Below are 25970 nucleotides of genomic sequence, written 5' to 3'. Positions count from 1 at the left end.
ATTCTGCAAGTGCATATACATTTTCATATTTAATACAACGATGCTACAATTTATCGCTCATTTATGTATACCATATATATGTGCAAAACATATTTGCAGTTTTATATTTCTTCTCAGTTAAATAAATAATCAATTATATGTATAATTCGATAAAATTTATAGTTTGTGTTACTATCTTTTTAGTAACAAGATTCTTACATACTTGCAGCAAAATATTAAATGTCTTTGCATTATTCTCTCAATTAATTTTATTTGTTGGAGGGAAATTATAATGTTGTGTGATCTATGTTCATATTTTTAGAAATTAATTTGCTTATTTTTTCTCAGTTTATAAATTTAAAAAATATTGAATATTGGACATGAGATAAAAAAACAAAAATATTTTTACATATAATAAGTACATATACATATAATAAATTTTGACTATAATGTCCATAAAATACAAGTCTAAGACTCGATTACACCAACGTTATTTTGAGTTTAAGTGGACTTAAATATATGTTTATCTTTATCTTTCTTTTTAAATAAATAAAGACAAACATATATTTAAGTTGCACTTAATACCAAAATAGTATTGGTGTAATCAGGCCTAAGATATGTAAGTAGATGCAGAAAGCTGCAGCAAACCAACATATGATTTTCGTATTTTCCACTGGTAAAACAGTTTGATAGAGCAACTCTCAGTTTACTTTATCAAAATTCTAGTTACCGATTGCTAACTATACAATTCTCTGCATTGATATTTACGATAAAGAAAACCAATGTTGTTGACTTCATTTTTTAAAAATACGCAAAAGCTGATATTACTTTCTTGCTGAAATATATTTTCCTTCAACTATATCTATTTTATTAATTTCTCTATTATGATAAAAAACAGCACGCACGATATGATACGATGCGCATGTAACTATGTTTAGGACCGGTCCACCATGTTATCTCTGATAACGAAGCTCGCGCGTTATTGTGCTTAATAAAAGTTGTAAAGATAAGATTTCTCATGAACTTTTGCAATAATTAATGCGCTTGTATTTTTACGAAAAAACTAAAATAAATACGCTTGAACAAGGTGGCAACTGACAAGGTCAGCACGACGGTTAATTGAGAGTAATCATTTTTCTTGGTACGTTAATCGAACCAATTTACACTATCTCGAATGGATGGTTTGTGAAAAGAGAGAATTTACTTAATGTGTGTATAAGCGAAATAGAACGTTTGTCTTTATTGTTTATTAAAGATAGGAGATACATAGTGTATCGAATCATATATATTTCAATTCAGCCTATTCTCCTGATTAATCTTAATAGATCTATAAATCATATTATTAATATAAATATGGAAAAAATGCATCATTAATAGATCTAGAAAAAGATGGAAAAAATAAACAAATAAAAATTGCAAATTAAATAATAGATTTAATAATTAATAATAAAATAATAGTTTAATATAACTGGTTTAATAGCACGTAATATGTTTGGCGATAAATTCACATTTTACTTACTGTCTTTTATAATAAACTAAAAGAGATATTATTTTTTAATAAAATTAATATTAACTTATATTAGACAATGTATTGTAGATAGAGTTATAATTCTTTTAGAAATTGTTCAGAACTCACAATAAGATTCACTTGTACGATTATTCACAGCTATTATGACATAAGTTCAAATAATTGTTCATACATTATTGCGTAAACATGTACATATATCTATAGTTGCCACCTAGTTTTTTTCATATTTTCTGTATGATAATCTTTCTTATGCTTTGCTATAAATATGATATTCTTTCCGGACACATTCGAAATTATATTTTTTAGTATTTATTATTAATAACTATTTATGATAATTAAGACTCATGTCTTGTTGATAATAAGATCTATTTGCATTATTTTGTTATCTAATATGATCGGTGACTTTAATTTTTAACGTTGCCATGTATGCATCTACCTACTTTCTACTTTTACTTTAACAATTTTTTAAATAATTGCATAATAACAAAAAAAACAAATTTTAACGCTATCTCTTTTACTTTTTTTGGTAATTTATCTAATTTATTAAATTTATTTCAACTAGCAATCGGATCACTTTTTTGCTAATTTATTAAAATTAATACTTAACAAGTTGTCAAAGCGGTGTCCAAAATATTGTAAAGTTTACTCCACCATCAAACTGCATTTTTCTCATATACGGAATGTATATAATTATACCAAATGATAAGAATGATTGGCATAAAAAAAATAAGAGAGTATGATAAAGAATGTTGTTTGGAAGCACAGAAAATATGTATAAAGACAGTTTATTTCAATGAAAGGAAAGTTGTATAACTTGGAAATTGAGAAAGATTTCGTATATCTATAATTATAGCAGATACTAATTATACAAGAATTTGTAAAATGCTATTGCTAAAACGTAACATGTTTGCTGATCAAGAGAAGTAGATTTTGAACATTTACTCCAATAATGAAGAAAGATTATCAAACAGACAGTGTAATCATTATTTCGTTACGCGCATTGTACTTTTTTTTTTATTTTTGACGAAAATACATGTGTATACGCGACCGATAATATTTTTATCCTATCTTATCATCACCTTGGTGGACACATTTTAATAACGTAGCATTTTTTGTTGTATTATCTTTGCATTCTCTCGCAATCTATCCGTTTGACCATATGGTATATTATAAGCGTACGCAATATTGCGAGAATAAATTCACCATAAAAACTTGTGATGAATTGAGAGATTATACATATAATTTCGTAAGGATTGTGAATACATTTTATGTTTTATATATTAAATTCACGCGGTATTTGATTTATAGAGAGAGAAGGATCATAGTTACCAAACAAAAATATAGTTACTCTCATCTCAATATTTTCTTTCATGAAATGCGCTCGTTTAGATAAGTAGAAGATTATGTTTAAATTTACATCGATGTTTATATCTTATCCGGTTTGCCCCTGACCATTGGCAACGATTTAAGGATGATTCCTCTTCAACGTCAGTTTATTTATTTTAAGAGAAATCACAGTCCAAATGAATGGAAATCAGGTTTCAAATAATTCTATTGAAAGTGCCAACTGTGTGAAAATTGCTCTTATACCTTCGTGTCGTATCCCCTCAGATCATTAGCTAATTATTTTTATCGCTTTTTGCAACCGATTCTAAGATAATTTTGACCTCGAACAAGATTAGATGCGTCTTCGAGAGCTCTTAACATCGTTGGTCGCGCTCAAAGGCAGAATCTATCGCCTGTATGAAGTTAGCCCCCCATTTTTCGAATTTTAAAATTTTAAAGGTTGTTCCAGGTTGTTCTAGACTTGTTCTAAATTGTTCCAAAAGATCAAATTTAAAAAATAAAAATTTTCGCGAAAAATGGAAAAAAACGATTTTTTGACCTGGCCCCCCATTTTTCGAAAATCGAACTTTTAAAGGTTGTTCCAGATTGTTCTAGTTGTTCTAAACATTGTTCCAAAGTGATAATTCCCTAAACAAAATATTTCACGAGATATAATAAAAAAATAGTTTCGTGCGCTAAAACAGTATTTTTACGTTTTCGGCTATAGTTATTATCTCTTAAACACCAAACTGTATATTTTAGCTAAAAACGAACAGAACAACCTGGAACAACTCTCAATTTTGCTAGAATATAATTTTAAAGAGTACTTTACTCTTGGAAATAAACATATTTTTGTTGTTTTTTCGTGTTTTTCGACCGATAACGACGTGACAGCGATCCCAAACTATAGAACAATTACGTACTGGCATAGAACAACTTGGAACAACTCTCAGTTTTGCTAGAACATTATTTTAAAGGGTACTTTACTCTTGGAAATAAACACATTTTTTTTGTTTTTTCATCTTTTTTGCCCGCTAAAGTCGCGATAGCGGTCCCAAACTATAGAACAATTACGTACTGGCATAGAACAACTTGGAACAACTCTCAGTTTTGCTGGAACATTATTTTAAAGAGTACTTTACTCTTGGAAATAAACACATTTTTTTGTTTTTTCATCTTTTTTGCTCGCTAAAGTCGCGATAGCGGTCCCAAACTATAGAACAATTACGTACTGGCATAGAACAACTTGGAACAACTCTCAATTTTGCTAGAACATAATTTTAAAGAGTACTTTACTCTTGGAAATAAACACATTTTTCTTGTTTTTTTGTGTTTTTCGATCGATAACGTCGCGACAGCGGTCCCAAACTATAGAACAATTACGTACTGGCATAGAACAACTTGGAACAACTCTCAGTTTTGCTGGAACATTATTTTAAAGAGTACTTTACTCTTGGAAATAAACACATTTTTTTTGTTTTTTCATCTTTTTTGCCCGCTAAAGTCGCGATAGCGGTCCCAAACTATAGAACAATTACGTACTGGCATAGAACAACTTGGAACAACTCTCAGTTTTGCTGGAACATTATTTTAAAGAGTACTTTACTCTTGGAAATAAACACATTTTTTTTGTTTTTTCATCTTTTTTGCTCGCTAAAGTCGCGATAGCGGTCCCAAACTATAGAACAATTACGTACTGGCATAGAACAACTTGGAACAACTCTCAATTTTGCTAGAACATAATTTTAAAGAGTACTTTACTCTTGGAAATAAACACATTTTTTTTGTTTTTTCATCTTTTTTGCCCGCTAAAGTCGCGATAGCGGTCCCAAACTATAGAACAATTACGTACTGGCATAGAACAACTTGGAACAACTCTCAGTTTTGCTGGAACATTATTTTAAAGAGTACTTTACTCTTGGAAATAAACACATTTTTTTTGTTTTTTCATCTTTTTTGCTCGCTAAAGTCGCGATAGCGGTCCCAAACTATAGAACAATTACGTACTGGCATAGAACAACTTGGAACAACTCTCAATTTTGCTAGAACATAATTTTAAAGAGTACTTTACTCTTGGAAATAAACACATTTTTCTTGTTTTTTTGTGTTTTTCGACCGATAACGTCGCGACAGCGGTCCCAAACTATAGAACAATTACGTACTGGCATAGAACAACTTGGAACAACTCTCAGTTTTGCTAGAACATTATTTTAAAGGGTACTTTACTCTTAGAAATAAACACATTTTTTTTGTTTTTTCATCTTTTTTGCTCGCTAAAGTCGCGATAGCGGTCCCAAACTATAGAACAATTATGTACTGGCATAGAACAACTTGGAACAACTCTCAATTTTGCTAGAACATAATTTTAAAGAGTACTTTATTCTTGGAAATAAACACATTTTTCTTGTTTTTTCGTGTTTTTCGACCGATAACGTCGCGACAGCGGTCCCAAACTATAGAACAATTACGTACTGGCATAGAACAACTTGAAACAACTCTCAGTTTTGCTAAAACATCATTTTAAAGGGTACTTTACTCTTGGAAATGAACACATTTTTTTTTGTTTTTTCATCTTTTTCGCCCGCTAAAGTCGCGACAGCGATCGTAAACTATAAAACAGTTACGTACTGGCATAGAACAACTTGGAACAACTCTCAATTTTACTAGAACATGTTTATTTCCAAGAGTAAAGTACTCTTTAAAATTATGTTCTAGCAAAATTGAGAGTTGTTCCAAGTTGTTCTATGCCAGTACGTAATTGTTCTATAGTTTGGGACCGCTATCGCGACTTTAGCGAGCAAAAAAGATGAAAAAACAAAAAAAATGTGTTTATTTCCAAGAGTAAAGTACCTTTAAAATAATGTTCTAGCAAAACTGAGAGTTGTTCCAAGTTGTTCTATGCCAGTACGTAATTGTTCTATAGTTTGGGACCGCTGTCGCGACGTTATCGGTCGAAAAACACAAAAAAACAAGAAAAAATGTGTTTATTTCCAAGAGTAAAGTACTCTTTAAAATTATGTTCTAGCAAAATTGAGAGTTGTTCCAAGTTGTTCTATGCCAGTACGTAATTGTTCTATAGTTTGGGACCGCTATCGCGACTTTAGCGAGCAAAAAAGATGAAAAAACAAAAAAAATGTGTTTATTTCCAAGAGTAAAGTACCCTTTAAAATAATGTTCTAGCAAAACTGAGAGTTGTTCCAAGTTGTTCTATGCCAGTACGTAATTGTTCTATAGTTTGGGACCGCTGTCGCGACGTTATCGGTCGAAAAACACAAAAAAACAAGAAAAATGTGTTTATTTCCAAGAGTAAAGTACTCTTTAAAATTATGTTCTAGCAAAATTGAGAGTTGTTCCAAGTTGTTCTATGCCAGTACGTAATTGTTCTATAGTTTGGGACCGCTATCGCGACTTTAGCGGGCAAAAAAGATGAAAAAACAAAAAAAATGTGTTTATTTCCAAGAGTAAAGTACCCTTTAAAATAATGTTCTAGCAAAACTGAGAGTTGTTCCAAGTTGTTCTATGCCAGTACGTAATTGTTCTATAGTTTGGGATCGCTGTCACGTCGTTATCGGTCGAAAAACACGAAAAAAACAACAAAAATATGTTTATTTCCAAGAGTAAAGTACTCTTTAAAATTATGTTCTAGCAAAATTGAGAGTTGTTCCAGGTTGTTCTGTTCGTTTTTAGCTAAAATATACAGTTTGGTGTTTAAGAGATAATAACTATAGCCGAAAACGTAAAAATACTGTTTTAGCGCACGAAACTATTTTTTTATTATATCTCGTGAAATATTTTGTTTAGGGAATTATCACTTTGGAACAATGTTTAGAACAAGTAGAACAATCTGGAACAACCTTTAAAAGTTCGATTTTCGAAAAATGGGGGGCCAGGTCAAAAAAATCGTTTTTTTTTTTCCATTTTTCGCGAAAATTTTTATTTTTTAAATTTGATCTTTTGGAACAATTTAGAACAAGTCTAGAACAACCTGGAACAACCTTTAAAATTTTAAAATTCGAAAATGGGGGGGGGGTGAGGTTTTTCATGATTCGCGACCTAGTGGTGCGAATCGGTTGCTTACAACGTACTCATCGTTATCATCGTGACGCGCGCGTAGAGCAATCTGTAAAAACTAAAAAAATTTATAATTTTTTCATCGAAGATACTTTAAATTTTTTTAAACAGAATTAAATTTTTTTCATTTGACTATCCGACATAATATCTGAAAAAAAATATTAAAAATAAAAATGTTCAAAAAAAAAAATTAAACAAAATATTTAGTTCTGGTTCTTTTTTTTAATTTTTGGCCAAGCATATATCTAAAAATCTTTTTTAGCAGTTTTTTTAAAAAATGAAAAGAAAATTTTTTTTGATATTAAAAAAAAAAATCAATTTGAAAACATTTCAAATACAACACTCTTGGAAATAAACACATTTTTTCTTTGTTTTTTTGTGTTTTTCGACCGATAACGTCGCGACAAGCGGTCCAAACTATAGAACAATTACGTACTGGCATAGAAGAACTTGGAAACAACTCTCAGTTTGGCTAGAACATTATGTTAAAAAGGGTACTTTACCCTTAAGAAACATAAACACATTTTTTTTGTTTTTTCATCTTTTTGCTCGCTAAAGTCGCGATAGCGGTCCCAAACTATAGAACAATTACTGTACTAGGCATAGAACAACTTGGAACAACTCTCAATTTTGCTAGAACATAATTTTAAAGAGTACTTTACTCTGGGAAATAAACACATTTTTCTTGTTTTTTTGTGTTTTTCGACCGATAACGTCGCGACAGCGGTCCCAAACTATAGAACAATTACGTACTGGCATAGAACAACTTGAAACAACTCTCAGTTTTGCTAAAACATCATTTTAAAGGGTACTTTACTCTTGGAAATGAACACATTTTTTTTTGTTTTTTCATCTTTTTCGCCCGCTAAAGTCGCGACAGCGATTGTAAACTATAGAACAGTTACGTACTGGCATAGAACAACTTGGAACAACTCTCAATTTTACTAGAACATGTTTATTTCCAAGAGTAAAGTACTCTTTAAAATTATGTTCTAGCAAAATTGAGAGTTGTTCCAAGTTGTTCTATGCCAGTACGTAATTGTTCTATAGTTTGGGACCGCTATCGCGACTTTAGTGAGCAAAAAAGATGAAAAAACAAAAAACATGTGTTTATTTCCAAGAGTAAAGTACTCTTTAAAATAATGTTCCAGCAAAACTGGGAGTTGTTCCAAGTTGTTCTATGCCAGTACGTAATTGTTCTATAGTTTGGGACCGCTGTCGCGACGTTATCGGTCGAAAAACACAAAAAAACAAGAAAAATGTGTTTATTTCCAAGAGTAAAGTACTCTTTAAAATTATGTTCTAGCAAAATTGAGAGTTGTTCCAAGTTGTTCTATGCCAGTACGTAATTGTTCTATAGTTTGGGACCGCTATCGCGACTTTAGCGAGCAAAAAAGATGAAAAAACAAAAAAAATGTGTTTATTTCCAAGAGTAAAGTACTCTTTAAAATAATGTTCCAGCAAAACTGAGAGTTGTTCCAAGTTGTTCTATGCCAGTACGTAATTGTTCTATAGTTTGGGACCGCTATCGCGACTTTAGCGGGCAAAAAGATGAATAAACAAAAAAAATGTGTTTATTTCCAAGAGTAAAGTACTCTTTAAAATAATGTTCCAGCAAAACTGAGAGTTGTTCCAAGTTGTTCTATGCCAGTACGTAATTGTTCTATAGTTTGGGACCGCTATCGCGACTTTAGCGGGCAAAAAAGATGAAAAAACAAAAAAAATGTGTTTATTTCCAAGAGTAAAGTACCCTTTAAAATAATGTTCTAGCAAAACTGAGAGTTGTTCCAAGTTGTTCTATGCCAGTACGTAATTGTTCTATAGTTTGGGATCGCTGTCACGTCGTTATCGGTCGAAAAACACGAAAAAACAACAAAAATATGTTTATTTCCAAGAGTAAAGTACTCTTTAAAATTATATTCTAGCAAAATTGAGAGTTGTTCCAGGTTGTTCTGTTCGTTTTTAGCTAAAATATACAGTTTGGTGTTTAAGAGATAATAACTATAGCCGAAAACGTAAAAATACTGTTTTAGCGCACGAAACTATTTTTTTATTATATCTCGTGAAATATTTTGTTTAGGGAATTATCACTTTGGAACAATGTTTAGAACAAGTAGAACAATCTGGAACAACCTTTAAAAGTTCGATTTTCGAAAAATGGGGGGCCAGGTCAAAAAATCGTTTTTTTCCATTTTTCGCGAAAATTTTTATTTTTTAAATTTGATCTTTTGGAACAATTTAGAACAAGTCTAGAACAACCTGGAACAACCTTTAAAATTTTAAAATTCGAAAAATGGGGGGCTAATTTCATACAGGCAATCTATCCGTGGTGAGGTTTTTCATGATTCGCGACACGAGTGGTGCGAATCGGTTGCTTACAACGTACTCATCGTTATCATCGTGACGCGCGCGTAGAGCAATCTGTCTTCGTCGGACGTCGCCGCCGCCGCCGTCGAACTCGCCGCTGTTGATTACATCGTCGTCGCGCAATCGTCAGTCTTGCGATCGCGAGTGTATAAATCACAACGGGAATGTAACAGTGTGAAAGACCGTTTGGTGATTTTTACTTTCATCCGGCAAATTCTCTTTCTCCAATGTGCTGCTAAAAAAGCGAATATACCGTCGAAATTATCGGATCTCCCGATACGGTAAACGTTAAATTCGTGTCCACTGCAAATTAATGGTGAATCGATCTGCGAATATATAATCTTGATGATTTCGAATTTACGTTACTATATAATGCACACGTGACTCTATCGTTCCGCACACCGTGTCCGAAACGCGGTAAAACGCAGCATCTCTTGTGCGAAAGATATCATCGAGCCCGCCAAAAATAACCGTGACGTATTGCATTCGCGGAAGAACGTTGTGAAGATAGTGATTTCTCTTGGCCAAATATATTCGAAGACTGAACGGAGCAATATGAGTCTGGAAGTGATGTCGAATGCGGTATGTCTTGATGCTGTTGCTATTAGAACATCGTGATAATGATATTGGAATATGGAAAAGAGAAATTTTGTTTTCGCAATATGAAATGGGATAGTAATATCTAATTTATACTTGATAAAAACAAGGTGAAATTTTAAAAGGACATTAGGTTTTTTGACACGCAAGTATAATAATAATTTTTGTTATTATACAATAATGAAAAACTAAAAATGTTTCTTTCAAAATTATTCCTTTTTAGCATAAAATATGCAAAGTAAGGTAACATTATTTAAACATAAGTTCTTTTATACGCGCATTGCATACCCTTTTTGTTATATTTCACCTACTTTCGACGTGAAGAGGAATCTTATATTCAGATACACGTGGGATAACCCGAATGACTTCTCTTTTTCACACTCTTGGCGTCGATGATGCTCGTATAACCGGTCAAACGTGTTCTTATAAATGATTTGAATTGTTATTTCGCGGCAACACGGACATTCCGTATGATGTCACGATTTCCGCGAAAAAGTTCAAAATTTGTGTATGCGAACTTCCGTTCAGACATATAAAAAGCTTTTCTATTTAAAAAATTTTTTTTTATTTAAGATGTGCACATCACATGTCATCTATTATCCATCTATCGACAATCGAATATGATAATAATGATGATAATTTATTCTGACAGCAAAACACTGGCTGAGATTAAAAGAGAACTTGAAATGCGAACATGATAATCACGTGAATAAAACTAATGCGCAAGTTTCTTGGTAGCTGATAAACAAAGTCTTGATCCTTTGTATACTAGTTATTTCATTATAGAATCTTTTTCTCTTATATCTTTATTATTATATAAATATACAAAGAAGACTAATAAAATTTATAATTCTTTCATCGAAGATACATGTATATTTTTTAAACATGATATTAACAAATTATTTTCATTTGACGTATCCGACTATAATATCTGAAAAATAATATTAACATATAAAAATGTTCAAAAAAAAAAAATATTAAACAAAATATTTAGTTCTGGATTCTTATTTTTAATTTTTGCCAACGCATATATCTAAAAATCTTTTTTTAGGCAGTTTTTTTAAATAAAATAAAAAGAAATATTTCTTTGATATTAAAAGAAAGAAATCAATTTGAAATACATTTTCTAAATTTCTAATTGTTATAATATTTTTATGCATATTAATGCTAATAAGAGTATGTCTATCAAATCAAATGGTAAGAATTTTATTTGTAATATTAGTATAAATTAAAAAGACTAATAGAGCACTAATTGATATATTGTTTCGGCACGTCACTGGAATTCCATTGACATTGAAATGTACATACTTCACACTGGCGCCAAAGTCGTGACTCTCTGTTCTGAAGGATAAAGTCTCTTCACAATTTATTAATAATATATCTCTCGGTAATACCAAATAGATAACACAATTCACGATCATAGTATGATGCAAGTCAACTAATTATTTCTGTGGAATCTACATCTACTATCCGATGTCTATCATTATTTAACTATCGAAAATTATGTAATGATTGATACAGAATTTGAAGTCACGTTTACTTTGTATCTCTTTATCTCGTTTAGATAATCGAACAACTTTAATCATATCAAATAAAACTCGTCGCGAAACGATATCGAATTTATATGCATTGTGCATATCTTGTTGTACACAATTTTATTTCAAGCGTAATATACTTATTTGTCATGATGCTTGTAGTGTATCGGGTGAGGTGGCTCATTAACAATTGATGACCAATTCCGCTTCGCAATCACCGTAAGATATTTTAATGCTGAGTAAAAGTTATACAGATATATGTATGTACCCGCGTGCGTCCGTGACGCTCGCCACGCTCGACTGACTTACTTCTATATCGAGTGCGGGTGAGTCATTTCCACTCGTGCCGTCGCGCCGCTGCTCGCTCCCAGTACCGTATCCTAATACATTACAACTCGCCCCCTTTACTTGTTCTTTCCGAGCGGCGTAGCTTCACTCGAGATTCGCTTGCTGGTACCGCTGTACCTTTATCGTTATCGACCACCGTCGGTGTGTATCTAATGATTTGATCGACATGTCGTTTCCATAGCTTATCAGGTGCAACCTTCACCCTAAACGTTACCGGTGATACTTTTTCTTCGATCGTGCCTACGACCCGTTTTTTACTTCTGACACCAAAATCCTCAACCATTACCATGTCACCTGTTTGGAACTCAACATTTCGATTACCGCGTCTACTTATGATTTGCGCTCTCTGTTGTTTCTCTACATCATCGATTACACTCGGTTTCATTAGCTCAAAGCGCGTTCTTATTTCTCGTTTAAACATCATGAACGCCGGTGATCTGCCTGTAGTGCAATGCTCAATGGATCTATAGTCAAACAAAAATAGATTAACTGCATATTCTAATGATTTCCCGCCTTGCATTATTTTATTGACTTTATCTTTGAAAGTACCGACAAAGTTTTCAGCTGCACCATTTGTTGCTGGATGATGCGGTGCTGTGAAACTCTGCTTGATACCGTTCGCTTTACAAAATTCTCGAAATTCGTTACTCGTGAATTGTGTGCCGTTATCAGTTACTACATGCTTCGGTAATCCGTACCTAACTATAATTTTCTTAAACTCCTCAATGACCCTCTCTGCCGTGGTGCATTTGTTCATATCGATAACTTCTGGCCATTTCGAATACGCATCCATTACTACCATGAACATATGTCCATGAACAGGACCTAGGAAATCAGTATGTATCCTACTCCAGCACTTATCGGGATACGGCCATGGCGTTAGCGGAACATTAGGCGGTTTCTTTCTCTCTTGCACGCACACTTTACATGCCGTTGCTACATTCTCAATGTCTTTATCAATGTTTGGCCACCACACATAGTTTCTTGCCAACATTTTCATTTTTACCACCCCAAAATGTGACGCGTGCAATTCACTTAGAACACTGGGTTTTACTGCTTCTGGTACCACTATGCGATATCCCCACAGTAAGCACTCTTTTTCGACATTCAATTCATCCCGTTTCGCATAGAATTTATTCTCATCCTCATTCATCTCGCTTACCGCTGGCCATGTACCGCTTATATACTTAATAACGTTACTCAATAGCTTATCCTTCTTTGTTTCTTTTGCAATTTTTTTCGCGTTTAATGTATCTAAAGCTTCTGAAACATAATTTATCATTGTAAATTCATTATCAAATATCTGAATGCTATCGTTAATCGGAAGTCTCGACAGTGCATCACAGTTTCTATTTTCCTGCGATGTAACGTACTCTATGGTGTATGTAAATCTCGATAGAAAATACGCCCATCTTTGTAATCTACTTGCTACCGTCAAAGGAATTTCTTGCTTTGGACCAAAGATAAAAACCAAAGGTTTGTGATCTGTCCGTAACGTTAGTGTAGTTGTTCCGTAAATATAGTTGTAGAACTTTTTAAATCCAAATACGATTGCACTGGCTTCCTTATCAATGATTGCGCGATTTAATTCTTTTTCCGGTATTACTTTAGATGCATAAGCTATTGGTTTCTCCGTACCATCTTTATATCGGTGCGCTAAAATTGCTCCTAATCCATACGTGGACGCATCACATGACAATACTAAATCTTCTTTCGGATCGTAGTGTGCCAATACTCGAGGTGATATTAATTCCATTTTGACCCAATCAACTGCTTTTTGACATTCTACCGTCCATTTAAACGTTTCCGCTTTAGCACATTTATATAAAGGTTGTAACTTTTCTGCTCTATTAGGTAGAAATCTCGCATAATAAGTAATCAATCCGATAAAAGATTCTAATTGTTTCTTATTTCGCGGTACCGGTGCATTTGTCATTGCTTTCACTTTTGTTTCTGATTTGTGTAATCCCTCCTTGTTAATAACAAATCCTAACAAGTCTAGCTTCTCTTTGAAAAAATCACATTTATTAATATTTACATGAAATCCACTTTGTTCTAATCTTTGGAATACCATATACAATGTTTTTAAATGAATTTCGTCGGTTTCTCCCGTTACAAAAATATTGTCTAGATAAGGAATTACACCATCGATGCCTGATAGACACTGCTCTATTTTCCGCTGAAAATCTCCTGGACCTGATGCAATTCCTTCCGTCATTTTTGTGTACCGGTAGAGACCTTTGTGCGTTATTATTGTCAGGAAATCTCGACTGCTTTCCTCTACCGGGATCTGCATATAAGCGTGCTGCAGATCAATCTGTGAAAAAGTTTTACCGTTTCTTAACGCTACAAAAATCTCGTCGATTAATGGTATTGGGTGCCTGTCTCTAATCAAGCTGGGATTTAACGTTAGTTTAAAATTTCCACAAATTCTAACAGATCCGTCTGATTTTATTACCGGGACAATCGGTGTTGCCCATTCACTGACATCGATTTTCTCTAAATGACCTAATCTTACTAGTCTGTTTATCTCATCTTCAACTTTACTTGCCAACGCGAATGGTAAATGTCTCGCTTTTAGTGCCACAGGTTTTGTACCTTCTTTTACCATTAGTTTCAGCATTCCTTTATTGTATAAACCTGGTCCTTTACCGAATAATTTTGGATATTTAGATGTGAAATCTTTTGTTACGCTCATTAAGTTAATTTTGTTGCAAAATTCAACTCTTTTCTTTAATTCGAAAGGCCACAACCCAAAAACTTTCAACCAGTGTCTACCAATTAATATAGGACCGTCTCTCGTCATTACTCGCATTTGAAGTGTTGCTCTTTGTTTACCTAACCTAACATCTAAGTTATCAAGTATACCTTCATGTTCTAACAACACTTTGCCATATGCTTTCAACGGTACTTTGCTTGCTTTGACTTCACAGTTCGGGAAATACAATTCTCTATCTTTTTTTGAAATTATCGCCGCATATGACCCTGTATCAATTTCCATTTCTATCCTTTTTCCGTTAATCATCATACTCATATACATTGGTTCCGCTTCTACATCATTTACATGGTCCTTATAGTATAATTTACCGCTTGTTGTTTTTGATGAGTCGTTGCCGTCTGTTGCCATGAAGAAGTCGTACTCGTCCCGTTGCTGTTCCTCGTGGTCATCTGTACCCTGCTGTATATGCTGGACTGCTCTTCCGGTTTTGCATACTGAAGCCAAGTGTCCTTTCTGCTTGCAGATATTACACGTGTTGAAGCGATGGTAACAATCACGTGCCCAGTGATTATTTTTTCCGCAGCAGTAACATGAAGAAGAACGTTCTTGGTTTATGTTTGTCGTCCGCTTATCTTTGACCCCTGGTCGTGTATTATTGTTATGCTGTGGGCTCCCTTGCTTACCTCGGTTTGACCCCTTGCCCCGTGACTGGAACTGACGATTATTCTCTGAATTTCCTTGAAATTTATTTACTGTTTCTTTCGACGACTCTCCGTTTGGTCTACTTGTAGAGCTAGCATTTTTTTCTGCCGATTCTACTGTTGTCGCTAACTTGAATGCCTTATCGAACGTTAAGTTCTCCTCTCGAAATAACAATGTTTTCGTCGCGTGATCTCTTAAGCCACAAACAAGTTGGTCTCGTAGCGCTGTTGTCGCGTTGTTCCCGAAATTGCATGTAATTGATAAATTTTTCAACTTTGCTGCAAATTCTGCTACTGATTCTGTATGCGATTGTTGTGCTTGATGAAATTTGCATCTTTCCATCGTTTCCGATGGCTTTGGATTCAAGTGATCGTTGACTAATTTCACTAATTGTGCAAATGTCTTCGCTGACGGCTTAACTGGTGTACACAAATCTCTAATAAGCTTATACGTGTCTGCGCTTATTTTTGTTAGCAATACCGCTGCTTGTTTCTCGTCCTTCACATCGTTTGCGACAAAATATAGCTCCAGTCTCTCGGTGTATGTTTCCCAGTCATCTCCGAGGTGAAATTCCAATTTCGCACTACTACTCTCCGTCATTGTGTGGATGATTTTCGGTTTCTCGTTGTTTACTAATAAATTACAAGCCTCGTCCGCTTGCTTTGATCTGCTTTCGTTGATCTCGCTTACGTGCGCGCGTACAATTCTGCGTAACTCGTCGATACTTAAATTTTCATCCGCCACCAATTTTAAATCTTGGATTATTTTTCTTAGTTCCGGTTTTTTTAGTTCATAAATCCACGACGTTTTCGTATAGTCGATTAAATCTTGCGTCGCTTGTGCCATCCGCGTTTGCTGTTATCGTCCTTTCGTGCTTCTGTTTATTGTCGCCTCGTACCCTACGCCGAAACGTGAAATTCCTACGACTTTCACACTATTCGAAACCTTTGCTTCGGTTCGTAAAACCTCTGTCCTCGTCGCCAATTGTAGTGTATCGGGTGAGGTGGCTCATTAACAATTGATGACCAATTCCGCTTCGCAATCACCGTAAGATATTTTAATGCTGAGTAAAAGTTATACAGATATATGTATGTACCCGCGTGCGTCCGTGACGCTCGCCACGCTCGACTGACTTACTTCTATATCGAGTGCGGATCAGTCATTTCCACTCGTGCCGTCGCGCCGCTGCTCGCTCCCAGTACCGTATCCTAATACATTACAATGCTCAACGCAGAATTATTCAGAATATTTTTTTTTATTCTGCTTGACATTTATCAATAACAACGCGTTTGCAATTTTGTGTACAATAAGTTACGTATACTTAGGATCTTAATTAAAAACGAATTTCTATTTGTATGTCATTTGTGATAGATAATTCTTTTTACCACGTATATTATAGAACTATTTCGAAATAACTATTAAACGTGCATTTATATAATAATATTATATTTATAGTGTAATATACATATATATGATTCATATGATTAAATAACGTATCGATGACGGAATAATTATATTTACTGATCGAAAATTCGTAAATAAATAAAATTAAACTATTATTAAACTTTTATTATGTACAGCATACGTATGATATGATCATATATCTTGGATAGATGAATCAAAATTTTCATTAATTTTTCATGCTAAATTTTACTATCACATGCAACATGAGGTTTTAGATATACTAGTCAGATACGCACATCAGGAAACTAATCAATGATTCATTAAGCTTATTATGTAGCCACGTACGCACATTTATCTTGAGAACAAACCACTGCATTCATTCTTATTATGCTCACATTTCTCTATTGCCAATAAAAAAGTATTTAAATTACATTATAAATGATAATTCGAATACAGAGAGTTTTTATTTTATCTAATTATGAATTTAACTGAGAAGAAAAAAATTGTGATAAATAAAACAAATTTACAATTGACTTCACACATATCGATGGAAGAAAATTATAAAAGAAATATAAACATTTAAGTAAATGTAATTATTCGCAATATATAAAAAAATTTAACAATATATTAGTAGATTGAGATATATTAATATTACGATGCTTTGTACTATTTTTCGTAGAAAATAATATCTCATTAGACGGATATTAAGAAAACACTGAAAAGATGACTATACGTTAATTTGTATCATCTTTTCTATATCAATTATAAACATATGTCATAAATAATGACTTTGCAGTATGAAATTTATAATATACTTGTTAGATTTATCGTGTTTTCTCTATACAATCTAGCTTTATATGAAAAATGTTATCACAGAAATTGATAGATGAATATAGATATTATTGGCGTCATATATATTTTTACTCATTTCTGTATACACAAGATATATTTTTTGCAATATAGTAGTGCAATCTTTATTTGCACATAAAATATACTACCAAATTCGTTCTTTTTAGTTTTTTGTTTATTTTTAACAGATTTTATTTTTATTAAGCATTTAATTTCACTTTGTTATATTGCTTTCGCTCTAAATTCAATTGTAAGTTACAGTTCTGTTATTATTTTTATTATTTTGTATTAGCAATGCGGCTGAAAAACTATTGTTTTCTTATCTTTCGACATTGTTTCTGGTAGCGCTATCTTTTGCTACTTTCTGATTTGTGAATAGTCGGTATCACATCAAAGCTTTCATTCAACTCCATGTATTTACTCTTCACTCGTATGGTTCTAGATGGCGCTAGAATGTAAATGTTAACGTAGATTCCTTCATTCATTTGCATTGTCCTATAATTTTTTACGATGCGATGTGACTCGCATCAATAATTTAGCGCTTGATCGTAATATGATTATTGATCTCGATCAAATTTATACGAAACATATTTGTTGGATAAAAATAAGCCTATTTCCTTTGCTAGAGAATCAGGAATGTCTCCTGTCTGTCGATCGGGATCCTCCTTTAAGCTCAATCTGATTTGTCTTGACAAAGTGTGGTAGCCACAAGATAACAAACAAGATACACATCTCGGTTGTAGCGGAGGTGGTCTCGTGTCACGTACTTGTCAATGTGTCAAGTCTCGTTCCCTACACGGACGTTGAAAACTACAATACTTTCGCACATATATATCATCATAACATCGATCTGTGATAGTCTTATTTATATATATATACACGAAGTCAATAATATTATTTTCAACATAATTTATCAGTGTCGGAAATTATTGCAAAAAACCTAAAAGCATGATAAAAATAAACATCTGTTATTTATGTTGTCAAATGAGATACATTTACTTTATTAGATCATACACACATATATTTAATATTAGAGATTTTCATTAGTCATTTATTTGTTTATTTTTAATCCTTTGCGTTATTAAAGAAATTCTAATCAAGAGTTTCGCAAATCTTCATTTACTTTGCATCATAATATTTCTTTTTCATATATGAATTCTAAGTCGTAAATCTCAAGCTCTATATGAATCATTTAAATTGTAAAAATAAAGTAAAATTAATATTGTTTTTTTAATGAGTACTAATTGAAAAGAAAACTATATTTTCTTGCTAGCAGATTCGAGCGTATAGATCATAAACTTCTTCATTGTTAGATTGTATCACAAAGGATTTAGAAGTCGATCATTCATTTTTTTTGAAGATTCTAGCTAAAGATATTGAAGTAACTGAAAAATAGTCGTAACGACGGGACACCTTGCTGGGTATCTCGCTAAGATTACCATAAACACCTTTACCGCCGTTTTCTTTGCGGAACAAGTGGGTAGAATAGTTTTGCGTCCCCTTTCTCGAGTCTCCGGAGAAATGTTGCCGCGATGACTAATGACACTTTGTGGAGGTCCACGTGAAAGCACCGGAGAAAGGCAGGGGCGTAGAAGTAGTAGGGTGCAATGGAAAATTATTATATTTAGCTCCCATGTTAATCTCGTAAAAAATTAATATAAATCGCCTCTCAGTATTCTCAAAAATATTTTTTTTTCTCGATTCAGTTTTATTTATTTTAAAAATTCGAAAAATTTAACATTAAATACTCATTGTTTGAAATGAATTATCTTCAGTCAAATTCCCTTCAAGTTCACCCTAAATTCGACTTGTAACACAGTTGTGTTATTGACTTCTAAACTTCAACATACTGCCTTCAGATAAACATTTATGTCTTATGCTTTTTATAATTGTAAACTTCTTCGCTATAGAGACGACGGGCGCCTTTAAAGCCCAGCATGAAAGCGTGAACCAGACAAACGTGCATACAAGACAGCGGTGTCTTTATCGATTCATTAACGGTAGAGACACTGGCAATGATCGTCACCGGTAATTATCGTGACAGCCGCAAAGACAGTGCGAGACGTAAAAGTATGTTCGTACGCCGCGTAATGATACACGCCACAATATTCGAGATTTTATCAGGCTGACGCAGCAATGTCTTTTTCCGTCGATCGGCCGTCCGATTCCTCGATAGGTCCTGTCGACCTATCGAGCTCTCGGCCGGATTCGGTTCGCCTTAACCTTCCTGCCGTTTGTTGGCCGCATCCGGCTCGTTAACATTTTTTTTCCTCCTTTTTTCCATAATCGACACTATGAGTTCTGTATTAAACAAACGTACCTATATGTTGCTTGGTCGGATTCGGCGTCTCGTCGGAGGCCTCTTATACAGCTGTCCGATTCAAAGAGATGCCGTCCTCTTCATTTGTCAAGCTACCTCTTGAGCCCTTTCTCGACTCTATGCCTTTTCTATGTATTCTCATGAGATTAAAAAAGGCAAACGTCTCTCAGGTGCGTTTTCGATAAACTCTGTGTCCGCGTTGCGAAGAGAACTAAATGCCCTCGGTGGAGGCATTTAATTTCTTCTGATCTTATCCGACGATGCGCCTTAGTATTATTAATAGTATAATGCGTATTGGGATATATAACTGTGAAGCGTGAACACTACTTTCTGAACTAAATATTCTGATATTTGGACATATAGTTATATGCAATATGGGGAACCAACCATCATTTTTTTATTTCGAGATTTCTACTGGAAATTGTACCCGAATGTATTAGGCACAATTTGCAATAAAAATTTTAAAATAAAAAAATTGGTGATTGGTTCTCCCCATATTACATAAATGCGTTTATTTATAAAAAAACTTTGTATTTTGTATATTACACATTTCGTGTATGTACTACATTATATTACATTTTTATATATTAAGAAATTTTGCTGTTCTGGAATTGATTATATGGAACAGTTTAATCAATCAGTTAAATAGATATACATACATATATGTATATTTATATGTGTATGCAATCTCTCAATATGTTTTCAAATCATCGATCAAATTTATTTTATATCTCTTTAATTAGCAGTTTGTATCATTATAAATGTGATATGTGTTGCAGTGTATAACTGGTTTTTATCACTTTATAAAATCTATGTGTTTCGAATTGTGTCATGAAGAATAATATATATCACAAGAATAATATCTTTTTGTCGAGAAAGTCTAATTTTTCCCGCGAATCATCCAGAAGAGATAGAGTCTGAGGTTTAAAACACGATTTCCCTTAGATCGAACGATTTCCAGGCTCCCGTCGTGCGGACTGTCTTTGAAAATATTTTGACGTCGGGGAAGATCACCGTGTGATCGATGCCCGTTCCCTGGAGATTACATCATGAATTGCATTTTCTTCATACGAACGCGCATCACATAGACTGCAGTTATAGGTACAAACGATTCTCACAGAAACCGTGGCATGAGGTTGATCGAAAGACCGCACCATCTGCTCGGCCGATTTTACAACTTCGTCAATATTTCCTAGAAAATTCTGTAACCAGAAAAAATATAAAATATCATTTTAGACAATTATAATAGAGAGACTTTATAAAAAGAAATAGGATTGAGAGAATCGTGCTTTCTTCTGAGATGGACATTGAAGCCTGAATATCTGGCACATAAATGAAAATCTTGGAATGTTTTAATAATCGTGAGAAATATAAGTAGCGAATAAATCTCAACAATTTATATATTGCTTGTAGAAAAAAAATTCAAGGTTAAATCTAGTGATTAGTTCCGATCGTGTCATCTAGGACCTTATTTGCATTAATAGCAACTACACGAAGACTTGAGCGAAGACGTTCATCGCCAGGCTCAAGACCGGTTTTCTTCTCCGAGCGTAATTATAAGGTTCGAACCAATCGCGCGGTATCTCGAAAAAATTCAGGGTCCATCGCCATCATCGGCTGAACCGCCATTTTTCTTTGATCTTTACATATCATCGACAAATATGTCTTTTGCGAAAAAATATGTATTTTTACATCAAATCAAAATAAAAGGATTATTATCATAAGACCAAACAATTTTCATATAGATAGCCTTATCTAAGGCGCACTTTATCTACAAATTATTGAAAGATTCAAAATGAGGAAGATGCTTTAGGAACACGTTTAATTGATCATCATTTATGAGACACGCTCGAAGGCGTTTAATTCTTTTATTTTTATTACAGTGAACCGTAAATATATTCGCAAAAATTGCATCGTAATCTCGCTGTAGAGTAGTTCGATACGTGATTTCTTGCTCGTTGCCTGCATTCTTCCGACGTAATTAAGCAATTTTATTTATATTTGTTACATTGTTAAACTGGAAGGCATTTTGTTCGGTACGTTGTCCATCGGCTTAGAAATAGCCACAAATAGTCACTTCGATGAGGAAAAGAGAAATACACGAGTTTGTATCAACATCCAGTTTTTATTGTGATTTTTCCGGTAGATTATAAATCAATGATTGATTTCGCTGATTTGCGATAATAAACGATTCCTATTCACACGCAACGATATAATACTAATTGTCAATCGGAAAACGCATCGTCTAACGCGCAAGAATAAATAATCGGATGATACATGTTGATTCAATGGCCGCGGTGGAACGAAAGTGGCAGGCAGGCAAGAAGAAAATGATTCAGTTCATGTTCTTGCGACGATGACTGAGATTGGTTTCGCACTTCTTCAGCTTATGTCGCGCATGGCAGATAAGGCACGCGTACGGAAAAGCCTCGGGCTGAAGATAAGAATTTTTCTAGTAAAACGGAGGATTTCATCTCTGGATCGCGGAAAAGAAAATATATGTGATAAATGATCTGCTACAAATTAGCCTAGACTAGGCAGTCTTCTTCTTAGATTGTTTCCTGTTTTCACAAATCACACAAATCCTGTTGTTCACATTGACCTGAAACTTTAGTAAAAGAAAGGAGATAGGCTCACCGATAATATGGCGGATTGAACTACTTTATAAACTATGTGTAAGAGTATGAAGAATTTATGTATTTATTTGGAAGATTGTCAAAATTTGATATTTTTCTTACATTACAATTAATTTTTTTAACCGTATATCAGTTTATACAATAAAATAGTTTAGCATGATTCTTTTGCAGGGATTATTTTTTTGTCAAATAGTTTCTGTAAGTATTCATATTAAAAGTTAATGATTGATATTATATTTATCACAATAAATGTCTAGCTGTGTTTATCGCTTTATCGATTTATCGCTGATCAATCTAAAAATGATCGCGAAACTAATATTTAATCACTTTTAATAATAAATAAGCGATATTTATTATTATTAATTTTTATTATGTAAAAAATCCATTTTACTATCATAAATTGAAAAAATTCTATTAAACGTTGACAGGCAAGTATCCTTTGTATCGGTATTTTCTTGCTAATTATACAGGTTCTCAACACGTGTTAGAATTTTTTCGATTTCATGTGAATAAATTATAAATTATTAATGATCCAGAATAGTATGTGATATAACACGCAATTAGTTATCTAAAAGTCTGTGAAAATTGTATTCATGCTCGACAACATACACATACATAAGAAACGCATTATAAAAAACATTGTGCAACATTTTATAAATAGATCTCATTATTGTATAACACTATAAACAACTTACAATATACAGAGTGACAGAAAAATCATTCAAGATTTATGATAGATAGTACACACAATACTAACAATAAGTAAAAAAGTATTAGTATAAACGTAGATCGAAAACTCAATTATTTCAGAAATATAAACAATTTTATATATCTGCTATCATGACTAATTAGCGACTTTTATATGTCATATATGAAAGTTTATCTCGGTGTTTACAACAGAAGATGTTCCATATGTCCTCTTTCCATTACAACGCATGCTTGCAATCTTCTTTTTAAAAAGTTGCGAATTTTCGAAAATTTATTGTCTTTATTGGATTATTTGATAAGCACACAACTCTGTAAAAAGAAGATATTAAGCGTGCATTATAATAGAAGGAGAATACATGAAACACCTTCTGTTGTAAACATCAAGATAAACCTTCATATATGACACGTAAAAGACACTAATTACCTAATACACAAATTACCGTGATAGTAAAATATAAAATAGTTTATATCTCTGAAACAATTGAGTTTTCGACCTATGTTTACTAAGATTTTTTACTCATTGTCAGTATTGTGTTTACTACCTATTATATGAATCTTGAATGATTTTTTTAACAAGTTTCCTGTGTAACAAGTTTCTTTTTTAAAACTATTTGTCTTTACTTAGCTTTGTGACAAATGATGTTTTCCCAGTCTAATTTGGCGTTCAATAATGTTTATTAATTTTGTGTCTATGCACTTATGTATATCATACAAATTGTTATACATACATTTCTCTTTCTTTTCACGTAGGGAAAAAAATATTTTCCACTTCTTGCTGTGAAATGTATTGATTAAATATTGGTCGATAGCCATATAGAAGATTATTTTCTTATTGTGCGATCATTATTACAACATAATTCATTATTGGATTATCATGCGCAAAATGTCAATATACAAATAAACTTGCAAAAACGTTGTAAAGTTTTTTCACGATAAACTACATATTTTTTCGGGAATATACGCGAAACGTATTTTCAGTAGCATATTTTGCGCTAATCACGTGAATACCAATTTTAATCTGTCTAAAAGATTTTACAAATAATAAGATGCAATTTAATTCGACCAAAAACCGGCTATTTATTTATTGAAAATAAGTACACACTACATTTACGACTCACATTGTGGTCCTTTTCAAGTGTTGTTCTTATTCAGCAATTACATTAATTAAAACTAGAAACATGAAAGTATCACAGTAACTAACAAATTGTCGATATGACAGGACAACTTTTATGTTTCTATTTTTAATTAATATAATTGCTGAATAAGAACAATACTTGAAAAGGACCACAATGTGGGTCGAAACGTAGCGTGTACTTATTTTCAATAAAGGAATATCCAGTTTTTGGTCGAATTGAATCGCATCTTATTATTTGTGAAAATTTTATCACTGATGCGATCAACAATTAATTCTAAAAGATTTTACTCGTTTTTGAAAAATTGCCGGCGTTCTTACCGAAAATCGCGACTGACACTCGAGTTACGACCGTATTCTCTTTTTTTTTTTTGGAATACGCGCAAAAAGCAGCGAATGCAAAATACATGGGCTTGGCATCGCACCGCAGTGATCGGAATTGAGGAGGGAGAGTGTACGCCCCTGTCGGGGTGAATGATCGTGAGGGCACCGTCGGCGTTCCCTTTGTGCACGCACCGTCTCCCCACCCTCTTCCAACTCCTTCTTTCCCTTTCCCGACTGGTACCTCCGCGATATCCCACAACATAAATACGCGTCTCTCTCCCTCCGCAATTCCCCATCCCTCCTTCTTTCCTCCGCAACCCTGCTGGTCGGAGTTGCGTGGATACATTATACGAATTACATTGATGATACGTCGATGGGACACGAGATAGGAGGGCGCTTTGGCTGCACCGATAGCGCCGGAACTATTTTTCATGCTGTTCCCTCACGTCTCGCACACCCTCTCACCCTTGAGTCTTACGTCCGCGAGAACGTTCGTTTCTTTTTTTCCGCTTCGCGCGAACGAAGAAAATAACGCGGCGGTCTTGATTATGATGCAAATGATCGCATTTCAGTACTCACGCGAGCGTTAAAAGTCGCGGTGCACCAGGGCGCAATTTGTTATTCGTTAGTTCGCTTAAAGGCGTTATGATAATGGGCTTAGTCGCACGTACTGGTAATGTCTGAACCGCAAAAATCTGATGGAATTTTTGTTACAAGTAACAATTGTGTGTATCGGAAATTGCAATCGTAATTTATTTTCACTTGTGATTTTTGAATAATTACTTTTATATGAAAACCGCAGGTAGGAAATAATAATAAATTGAGTCATAGTATTCTCTATGCGAAGTTGTGTAACCGGTTTGCGATTAGAATTTTAATTAGTTCATGCAATTAGTATTTTTTTTCATAATTTGATTATTTTCTTCCCGCACGTATATGAATAACTTTTATTATGGACAAAATTTGAAAGGATATTATTAATTACTAAAAACTCTTAGATGTTTTTAAGCGATTATATAGTTCGCCGATCGACTACAAGCAAAGCATGTACTTTTATTTGATCTTTCACTGCAATCCGTTCTCATTTTATTCCACATATTCCATCTTCCGTTCTGATTAGCAATGGGAAAGAGTAAAAAAACATGAAAAAAAAATTTGTTTCACTTAAATCGCGCATATCGCGATTTGAAAGTATGTTTTTGCATTTTGTATTTATTTAATTTAATTATAATACTGCTTATATGCGTGCTGCCAAAAATAATCGTCGTCATTGCGAGAATATATAATATTGATCGCCGGATTATGACTCTTCCCCTAATTATGGTACCAACTTTCTCTTTTGAAAGACCTTCAAGGGTTCCTCGGTGACTGACATTAAGTTTCACCCTTTGCTTCAAAAAACTTTGGTCGTAATTAAATCGCCCT

The 25970-nt window shown here is 33.4% G+C and overlaps 1 protein-coding gene across 3 annotated transcripts in view; it reads left to right on the top strand.

Annotated features, from left to right (window-relative positions):
* Positions 1–25970, top strand: part of cnc (NFE2 like bZIP transcription factor cap-n-collar) — a 115884-nt gene that overhangs the window by 11307 nt on the left and 78607 nt on the right. Inside the window, exon 1 of one of the 3 annotated variants that reach the window (XM_029301101.2) lies at positions 9390–9853. The exons of the other annotated variants lie outside the window; for them this stretch is intronic. Coding sequence (XP_029156934.2) covers positions 9827–9853 — 27 coding nt within the window. The 5' untranslated portion in view covers positions 9390–9826. Of the gene's footprint in view, positions 1–9389; positions 9854–25970 lie in introns of those variants that run through there. 3 annotated transcript variants of the gene reach the window in all.

This window comes from Nylanderia fulva, unplaced genomic scaffold, assembly GCF_048542155.1.
Source record: "Nylanderia fulva isolate GAGA-0341 unplaced genomic scaffold, ASM4854215v1 Scaffold8, whole genome shotgun sequence".
In the NCBI taxonomy this organism is placed as follows: domain Eukaryota; kingdom Metazoa; phylum Arthropoda; class Insecta; order Hymenoptera; family Formicidae; genus Nylanderia; species Nylanderia fulva.
This window is presented reverse-complemented; position numbering and strand designations above follow the sequence as displayed.